Here is a 10,962-nt window from a genome sequence, read left to right on the forward strand (position 1 = left end):
CCAGTCTAATAGTGTAAACAATGCATATTGATAGCTAGGAATTGTTATCAAAATATATAGGTGAAGCAGTAAGGAGGAAAAGTATGTAAGGTAGGTGTGTGTGTGTGTGTGTGTGTGTGTGTCTATTTGTGGTGTATATTTTGCATAAAGCAGAGATGAATCTTAATCTTCCTTACCAAGAAATCATTAAGGGTTTTCTAAAATTGGATAAATTAAGAAATATAAATAGATGATTACTTGGATATATAAATATTTCTAAAGATATATCTAGAATGATTCAAAAGGCTATATCTAAAGTGTGGGAGATTGAAAAGGGTCCCATTGAAAATCACACACACACACACACACACACACACACACAGATATGCAATCGCATCTATATCTTTTAGTAGAATTTAATTTTAAAATGTCATATACTATTTTAGTATAAAATTAAAGTTTATTCTTGCTTTTTTGAAATGACAATATTTCTTGGATTAATTATGTGGTAATTTCATATTTGAAACATTTAATCATACAATTTGTATCTGATATCATACATTAGGTTTGTATAGATTTAGGTTGTATAGCTATGTCTTAATATCTAGCTTATAGGAGATTCATAAATATATGTGACTCATATTATATATGTTTGAATGAATATATATATATATATATATATATATATATATATATATATATATATATATATATTGCCTAGATAGATAGATCGATACAGATAACATGTCCATCTTTTTACTCATCCAGGTATATGTGGGGCATATAGCTCATGTTTTAATTCATTTGTAGATGCTCACAATACTATTTTTTTCTCCTTTCCATCATCTTTTATTTGTATCTTATCAGCTAAAGTTCAGGAAGAGATTGACCATGTGATTGGCAGACACCGAAGTCCCTGCATACAGGACAAGAGCCATATGCCCTACACAGAGGCTGTCGTGCATGAGATCCAGAGATACATTGACCTCCTGCCAACCAGTGGGCCCCGTGCAACAACCTGTGACATTAAATTCAGAAACTACTTCATCCCCAAGGTAAGACTAAGACTCTTCTCCCATGTTGAACTTCAGTCCTCCTGAAGTTCCCAAGTTTGCAGTATGATCTCAATTCTGTGCCAACACAAAATTGGAGAAGTACAAAACTCATCCACATAATAGTTTGTTGGACTCAGTTTGCTGGGCCAGTTTGGGTCATCAAGCTCCATAACTGTTCCTGATATCCGGCAGTGTGAATTTTCCCAGTTTCTTCTGCTCCTTCAAGATTGTTTTGTCTACTCTCAGCTGTTTACACTTCCAAACAAATTTTAGTATCAGTTTGTTAATTTCCTAAAACACTCTCCTGGGATATTTTCAGCATGATATTAAATCTACAGAACAATTAGTAAACAAGTGACATCTTCACGTGTGGAATATTTCGGTTTATGAACAGTATATATGTTCCCACTTCATTTGAACTTTATTTTTCCAGTATTATTTTGTTTTCAATGAGGGCTTACACATTTTTGAAAGCTTTTTTTAATTAGGTAATTAATATTTTAAAAGCTAACATAAATTCACAATTTAAGCAATGCCTTTTCCATTTTGTTGTTTTTGGCATGTGGACACATAGTTATAATTTTTATTTTAATGACTTTATATCTAGAATTCTTGTTAAATTTATTCATCATGGCAATAATTTGTCTTTATATTCATTTGGAATTTCTTATGTATACTTCTATGTTATCTGGATTAGCACTTTTTTATTTATTACTTTCAGATGCTAGTGACCTTAATTTCTCTTTCTTACATTATAGTATTGCCTGGGATTTCCAATAGTAATGAGCAGAAGTGATATGTTGAGCTTATTTATTTATTTATTTATTATCTCTGGCAAGGGGTGAAAGTTTAACATCACACTATTTTATATTGTATTTTATGTACATTTTGGCAGAGATTCTTTATCACATGAGGGAAGTTTTCCTTTTCTTCATTTTGTTTGTTGTTTCCCCATAATGTATCGTTTTGTTCGTCACTACTGCACAATTCTGTCAAATGGATTCTCTGTCTCCGTTGATCATATATTGATGGTCATATGCTTTGGTCTCCCTTTCTCCCCAAATATGTAATTGTAAGTATACTCACAAAAGGATTTGATCTTCTACTGTTTGTTAAGGACATTTGTATATTTGTGTCAGGCTGTTCTCCTGTTTTTCTTCTTGAAATTTCCTTGTTTCTGAAATCTATGTAATGCTGGCCATATAAAGTAAGGGAGAGATCATATTTCCTACCTTGGACTAATTTTGTTGGCTTTCTATCCTCCCATTCTTCTTTTTGTGGCTTCTTTGTTCTGTCTTTGGAATGCCTAATGATATTTTCCTATGTTTAGTTATATAATAAAAACTTCAGTTTCAAATGATATTCATCTTCTTCTAGAAAGAGTTTTTCCCTGCCCTCCTAGCTAAGTCAGAATACTACACCACCTCCTGCCCTGACTCAAAAGTTGTTAACTAACACAGTTAAAAATTGCCTATAGCCATCAGCCAAAAGGGGAGCTTCCCTGAGCTGTGCAATATTGGAAACAATTTTTATCTCAGCAGCTTTCCAATGACTAAAACATAAGGTTTCTATATTTTTAAAAGACTTTCTAGTCGGTGTGCTCCAAGCTACTCCATTATACTGGAGCCCAACGCATATTACTAAGGAAAATTAAAAATGGTATAACTAAATGTTTTATTTTTATTGTGGGAAGAACAATATGAATTTAGGAAAGTTAGAAATATTATTTTCATCTTCTGGAGAAAAGAGAATTGAGGACTTTCCCAAGAAATGACCTAATGATCTCGCAGTTTTCCTGCCTCAGCCTCCCAAATCAATTCACTAAATTCAGCATAGAGCACACAAGCAGATGATGTGATGCCTGGTCTCTGTGGAGTATAGAGAGCCCAGAACCCAAGAGAATGGCCTTTTCCTTTCTGCATGTGACAATTCAATACAGGAATTTTCAAAACTGAATAGCTGATACTAATCATTCATTGTTTTTAATGGAGTCATTTGAATTCCTTAATAATTTAAGGGAGTCCATCACAGGATAGATTCCTGTGATTATGATAGACTTCTGCTGTTGCATAAAATTTCTACTATCACAGGATTGAGCCACCCAGCTAGGTGGGCATAATGCTATCAGACAAGTGGGTAAACTTCTTCTGTAATGGACCAGATAGTTTCTAGTTAGTCTTTTACTCGATAGGGTCTGTCTTGCCACTCCTCAGCTCCGCCACTATGATGTAGAAGCAGTCATTGTATGTAATGAGTGAAGATGGTGTGTTCCATTATTTGTGGATGGTGATTTTTTAAGTTTTTGTAGGTCACAAATTTTCAATTAAAATTACTAGATAAGTTTATACAAGAACAGATGAGAGGACAGATTTGGGTGGTTTGTGGTTTGCTGATGATTGGCCTGAGTCAGCACGGTGGGGTGGAACTTTCTGAGCGACAGAAAAGCTGCACTTTCTGGGCTGCCCCACACAATATCCCCTAGCCATATGTGCCTTTTGAGTAACTCCAATGCAATTAGTGCAAGTAAGGAACTGAATTTTAGTTTAATTATTTTATATTATGACATGTTAGTTTTACTTCCATTGTTTGAATTTCAATTTAGTTTAAATTAATTTAAATTTATGCATGTGGCAAGAATTTATTGTGTTGCACAGCACAGATTTTAGGATTTTCCTAAACAGGATTATAAATACTTCATTTTGGTTGGGTGAGGGGTAATGAAATACTGTTAGAAAACAGTAATAAATCCTACTATTCTTCAGCACAATAGAAGAATTGTCCTTTACAACAATTAATTATATATCTTGTAAATAACCAAAAGAGACAATTAAAAATATTCCCAAAGAAATCATAAAATGGTGGCAATGCTACTTGCCTGATTTGATCTTTATAAAATAAGAAGTTGCATAAACAAATCCAGGTCTATTTTACTTACATGCATAGAACAATTGTGAAGGAACATATTCTTGGGAAGGTTATATCACTAACTGGTGGAGACAGTTGTTCCTGGAAATTCCAAATTGTGTTCTGTGGTTAAATGAGATTTTTTTTACCATATCTACTTTTGAGACAATGCATTGTTCTATTTTTAATTGAGTTCTAAGTAAAGTGATGTAAAATAAAATTCCTTTTTTTTTTTTGGCAATGCTGAGGATCAAACCTATGGTCTTATTCATGCTAGGCAAGCACAATACCATTGTGTTACATTCCCAGCATGAAAATGCACTCTCTTAAGTGTATAGTCCCATGGATTTTGACAAACACATACAATGATGCAATTATACAACAATGGAGGTATAAACATGTATGGGTATGGTGGTGCACACTTGTGGTCTCTACTACTTAGGAGGGGATTGCTTCAACCTATGAGTTTGAGATCAGCCTAGGCTACATAGTAAGATACTGTCTCAAAAAAATGTGTGTGTGTGTGTGTGTGTGTAATATTTCCATTGCCCTGTAAAGTTTCTTTTTCCACCTATTACAACCAATCACACTCCCTTGATTCCAGCTCATGGTCACCATAGATCTGTTTTCTGTACCTATGATTTTGTTTATCAAATCATACAATGAAATTTGACATACAGAATTTATCAAATCTTTTATCTATGGTTATTTTGACTTGATTTATTCTTTCTACAATACTATTTTTATATAAATCTTTTTAAATTACTTGATTGGTTTCACTGGGTTAAAATTCTGCATGCACATCACACAGTTTGGTCAATTTCATTGCCCAGTACCTCCCTTTACACTTACCTTCTCCTCTACCCTACTTGTCTCCCTTATGTTTTCATGTACCTTTGACTGTTTTATGTAGAAGAATATATTTTAGATTCACCTTCATTTTCATGTATCAGTAGTTCATTCTCTTTTCTTATTCAGTAGTATTTCCAGTCATGAATTACCAGAAATTTTTTCTCCATTCATAGGACATATGTACTCTTGGTTGTTTCTAGTTTGGCGCTTTTAAATATAAGAAGTATGGACATTTGTGTGCAAACTTTAAGTTGGACTATGTTTCCTTTTCCTACTGAATAAATATATAAGACTGTAAGCATTGCACAGTTTTTAAAATTTATATAAAATTCACAGAATCAATTCCATTTTTCTTTTATAATTTGTTCTTTATGACCTATGTAAAAAATATTTGCCAGCACAAGACCACAATTTAATCACATTTTGAAAGTGTTAGCTCTTAAAATTTAATTGGTGATTCATTTCAAGTTAATTTAAATTGGGGCTATAATATAATGGTCATGCATGTGTTCTTTTCCTTTTCTTGAGATAGGATTTCACTGTATTGCCCAGGCTGGCTTCAAACTTCTGAGTTCAAGTGATTCTCCTTCCTTAGCCTCTTCATTTTCAGGAAAAAAGATGAAACTTGAAATCATTATGTCAAGTAGGATAAACAAAATTCAGAAAGTCAACAGTCATATGTTTTTTTCTCAGACATAGAAAAAGGAAGAAAAAGGGAAAGGGATCTCATGAAAATCAAAGGGAGAATAATCTAATAGATGAAAAGGACCAGGGAAAGGGCACAAGGGAGAGAACAGAGAAAAACTGGGAAACAATATTGATCAACTTCTATCATTTCTATTTGCAGATGTGACTATGTGACAACAAATCTCACTATTATATATAATTATGATGCACTAATAACAATACAGAATAAAGACACATTTTCACATACTGTTTTAAAATATAAAGGGAACAATTTTTAAGACATTAGCATGAACCAATAATCTTTAATGAATTATTGAAAATTGTTTTTTTAATTACCATCTCTTCTGCATTTGAGGGATATTCATCTGAAAAAAAATTCTCCCATATTTCTAAATCAGAAGACACAAATTTTGTAACAATGTTAAGCACTTAATAGTTGATATTTCCTTTTTACATTCCCAGCAAAACTGTAGAGAGATATCCTGGATATTTCAGGATTCAATAGAGATCTATTTTAAACCAGAATTCCATTAAGCAGTGTGAAAACTGAAGTGGTTTAGAGAATCAAGTAGAGGCAGACACCAGCATCCAAGCTTGATGATAACTTGAAGATTTGGTACTCAAGTAATCAAATACTCTCTACTTCAAATGTTATTGGGGGGCACTTTAGCAAAGTCATTGCTACTGACTTTCAACTCATGTATTTTATTACTTGATTGGCTCACTGGAAATATCACACTCTTCTTTGGACAAGGGTTTCTTATCTATAGATCATAACATCTCTTATCTATTGATCATAAATAAATTCCAACATTTCCTCTAGTTTCACAACTTACTTACACCTTGGTTTATCTGTGTCTGTTCATTGCAGGGCACAACCATAATAGTATCACTGACATCTGTGCTACATGACAGCAAAGAATTCCCCAACCCAGAGAAGTTTGACCCTGGCCATTTCCTGGATGAGAGTGGCAAATTCAAGAAGAGTGACTACTTCATGCCTTTCTCAACAGGTAATAGAAATTATTTCCACTGGTACTTCTGGGGAAAAAAACACGTTCATGGGATCAGGTAAACTTGCACAAAGCTTGTTTTGGGATTGGTAGACACATTCTTTGCACATGATCAGGAGCAACACTTTCAGTGCCTATGCACTTTCCCAGATAGGATACTTTGTTACTGAGTCAGACTAATTGGCCTTGGGAAATTGACCTAGTTTTTCCAAAGTAAGAAAACTACAGACAGGGTGGATTGAGTTATGCCTCAAGATACATGACTGCATTTCCCAGAACTCTTTCTAGAAGATTATATTCATCTCCACTGTCTTCAACTGCCCTAATAAAGAATATAACTCCACAACTTTGTTGAATGTCATCCAAGTGGTGACTCTTATGCCCCTGCTGAGCTGTGGGAATGCAAGTATCCACAAATACAGAAGGGGCCGCCAAGGGACCCACACTTTGGTTAGCCAAACAGATGAATAAAGAGATTGTTGTAATCCAATATGACTTGAGGTTTACAACATAGTGGATTGTTGTAATTCATTATGACTAGTGATTGGCTGTTCCTGATGGCAAAGGAAGAAACTACATCTTTCCTGTTCTCTCATACCACACAGTGAGACATAAAATGGATTTAATGGATTCAAATAGAAAAAAAGGACATTAGAGTTCCCTCATAAGAGAGGCAGGGAGTTTTAAGAGAGACAGTGAATCAGAAGAGTAGGAAACTTGCTCTTGATCAAGGATGCCAGAGCTTTCTGACTGGTAAATGAGGGTCAGCAAACTGTGGGAGTAGAACAGATTATCCTTTAAAGGCACAAGAGCACCTTGATCTTCCTACATCTAGTTCCTCCTTTGGATACAGAGCCCTTCATACCTGAACTGTATGCTGAGTCTCTGGCATATCATTGTCTAAATTTATTCTTTGGCTCTTCAAGCTTACATTTAGGTCTTGCACTGTAGATACAAATATGACAAGGACTGAGCCCTGCCTTAATGGAACTCCTATTTCAGAAGGCTAGAAAAATAGAACGTAATAATTCAAATAATCTATGTTTCGTCGCTGACTAAAACCAAAGAAGATGAGAATTATTGTCTGGAAGAATCATAAAGAGTATAATGGGAAAATGACTTTTGATCTAAGATCAGAAAGAAGTATGAGAAGTGCATCCTAGTCAAAAGGAATAGCATGAGACAAAGCTTGAAAGTGTATTGTATGTTTTAGGCTGATGAGACTAAACAGATCTGATAAATGGGAGGAAAGATCATGGAACATCAGACTGGAAACAGGGAACACAAGTAATGAGTATGTGTTTCTGGAAAACGATTGAAAGGAACATGAAATGTCAAAACAACAACAAAAAACCAAACCATTTTAATGTTGGAATGGTTAGTGAAGTTCTTTGAGTTCAGCTAATAAGCATAAACCAATAAATAAGTTGTGCTGATAAAATATTAGAAGGATAGCAAGTGTGACCTTCAGTCTAATCAACTTTTTAGCTCTTTGTCCATCCATCCATCCATCTATCCATCCATCCAATCTATCTATCCATTCATCCATTCATCTAATCATTCATCAAATAGTGACTCTGTATTCTTCTGATGCAAGTCAGAAATATACTGTTCGAGGAGTATTTATCCTCTCCCTCTTGGTTATTTTCAGGAAAACGAATGTGTACAGGAGAAAGCCTGGCCCGGATGGAACTGTTTTTATTTGTGACCACCATTTTACAGAACTTTCACCTGAAATCTGTGGTTGACCTAAAGGATCTTGACATCACTCCCGTTACCAGGGGATTTGCCTCTGTGCCACCCAAATACCAGCTTTGCTTTGTTCCTGTCTGAAGAAGAGCAGTCTGTCTGCCTACTGCTGTCATCTGGAATTTCCTCTTTGGGGCATGCTCCACCTCCTTCCCTATCAGGCCTGCCTTCTCTGATCTACTTCTCACCACCTTATTTCTTTGAAATCCAGTGAACACTAAACCCCTATTACAGAGAATTTCCTCAGTTTTCACAAATAATACATGCTTCCTGTTTACGTATGTAACACTTGCATTAGCTATTCTGTATTTTAACACTCTTGTGAGTTTTTCCTATGGCATCACTGTTAAACCAAAAAAAAAAAAAAAACTGGGGAAAAATTATGTTAAGTGAAATAAACCACACACAACAAGATAAACACCACATGATTTTTACTTTTATGTGTAATACAAAAAAGTTACACATTTATAATAGTGATAAGTATTGGTTACTAGAATGTGGAAAGGGGTGACAGTGTGAGAGAATGGGGAAAGAGAAGTTGGTTAAAGGATACAAAGTTTTGTGTAGACAGGAGGAATGAGTTCTAATGATCTCTTGCTGAACATGGTAACTATAGTTAACAACAATGCCTTGCATATTTTATAATAACTAAAATGGGAGACATTAAACATCCTCCCCATAAAGAAAGTTCAAGGATATGAGATAATGACCATGTTAATGAGCCTGATTTAATTAACCTTCCATGCGTACATGTATCATATTATCAAAATGTACCCCACAAATACATATGATTACTACTTGTGAACAACAACAAAAAAAGGAAGTAGATTGAAAACAAAAAGTGCAAATGAAAACTACATTTTATCCATTTTTATCACTCTTTATTGGTAAATGAGAATATATTAATCAAGTAGTGACAAAATGTGTAGAACAAAAGGGAGTCTGATATTCAGAAAGTCAATTTCTCAATGTCTACTATTAATATCTTACTAAAATTTGTAATCTTCCTTTCACCACTACCTTCCATCATTTATCTTCTAATTCCCCTTACTCTGCTTTTGCACTTTGCATGCTTTTCTTTTTCTTTTTTCAACTTATACTTTCTCATAAACCTATGAGATAGATCATATTTGTATTAGTTACCACTACTGCCTTAACAAATTACCACAAATATAATGACTCAAAACAATAGAGATTAAAAGTCTTATAATTCTGGGGTTCAAAGGTCAAGTATCATCTCCCTTGGATTAAGATGATTCTACCAGTGTGGATGATTCCTTTGGAGGCTCTAGGGGAGATTCCATTTCCCTGATTTTTTCATCTTGTAGAGGCTGCCAGAATCCTTTGGCTTGTGAGTCCTTTGTCACATCAATTCAACCTCAGCCATCACATCTGCCCTTTCCCCATGCCCTTAGTGATTACATTGGTTCCATCCAGATCATCCAGTAGAATATATGCATACCATGGTCCTTGATATTTCTGAGTCTGCAAGGCACTCTGACAAATATTGAGTTTAATAAAAATCCCTCTTTCATTCACCTTGCTACAAAGTAGTACTCCTGTTGCTTAAATCCTAAACCACTATCATCTTAAATATTAGCTTATTTTATATTTGATATATCATTAAAATCCAATAAATAAATGAATTAATCTCTGTATTTAAGAGCGTACCTGATATTGCCATACTTTGTTTCTTTTTACAAAAGGTTAATTTAGAATATATTTATATCTTTTTATACATTTAGGATTAGTCTACCAATCTTCATTATTTCCTGCATATCAAAACTAAAATCTCATACTATTTTTTTCATTCCATTCAGAATGGCAATTATCAAGAGTATAATTAATAATAAATGCTGGCGAGGATGTGGGGGAAATGGTATACTCATACATTGCTGGTGAGACTGCAAATTGGTGCAACCACTCTGTAAAGCAGTTTGGAGATTTCCAAACTGCTTTCCAGTTGGAATGAGACCACCATTTGACCTAATTATCTTGCTCCTTGGCATATACCCAAAGAATTAAAATAAAATACTATAGTGGCACAGTCACATCAATATTTGAAGCTCAATTCTCAATAGCTTAGCTAAGGAGCCAACTTAGGTGCCCTTCAACAGACAAATGGCTAAAGAAGATATCGTATATATACACAATGAATATAGAAGAATGCAAATTATGGAATAAAGGAGAATGAAATTATGGCATTTGCCAATAAATGGATGGAACTGGAGAACATTATGCTAAGTGAAATAAGTCAATCCCAAAAAAACAAAGACTGAATGTTTTCTCTGATATGCAGATGCTCATATAGAATAAGAGGGGGCGGGGAAAGAAGAATAGAAGGTATTGGGAATGAAGGGAAGGGATGGGCAATAGGAAAAGAAAAGGCAGTAGAATGAATGGACATAACTTTCCTATGTTCATATATGAATACACGACCAGTGAAACTCCACATCATGTACAGCCACTAGAATGGAATCCTAATTAGAAAAAGTTATACTTCATGTACATATAATATGTCAAAATACATTCTACTGTCAAACACAACTAAAAAGAACATATAATTTTTTTAAAAAAATTAAAAGTAAATTAAAGAAAGCAGTGATTCTCCTAGTGGTGGAATTTTAGATATTAGTAAGCAAAGGAAAATCTTTGGGGATCTGATAGGGTGAGAAATGAAAAAAAAAATGGTTGTCTAATTCCCCTGGAATTTGTTAGATCTC

General features: G+C 34.3%; 1 protein-coding gene across 2 annotated transcripts in view; it reads left to right on the forward strand.

Annotated features, from left to right (window-relative positions):
* The window catches only part of LOC124096541 (cytochrome P450 2C18), a 34,859-nt gene extending 24,962 nt beyond the window's left edge, over positions 1-9,897 (forward strand). For both annotated transcript variants that reach the window (XM_046450489.2, XM_046450488.2), the window contains 3 exons: positions 847-1,034; positions 6,349-6,490; positions 8,142-9,897. In XM_046450489.2, coding sequence (XP_046306445.1) covers positions 847-1,034; positions 6,349-6,490; positions 8,142-8,323 — 512 coding nt within the window. In that variant the 3' untranslated portion in view covers positions 8,324-9,897. The remainder of the gene's footprint in view (positions 1-846; positions 1,035-6,348; positions 6,491-8,141) is intronic.
* Positions 9,898-10,962: the final 1,065 nt, after the last annotated feature.

The sequence above is a fragment of the Marmota monax genome, unplaced genomic scaffold (assembly GCF_021218885.2).
Source record: "Marmota monax isolate L192 unplaced genomic scaffold, Marmota_monax_Labrador192_F-V1.1 WCK01_AAM20220418_F8-fsc00004, whole genome shotgun sequence".
Lineage (NCBI taxonomy): Eukaryota > Metazoa > Chordata > Mammalia > Rodentia > Sciuridae > Marmota > Marmota monax.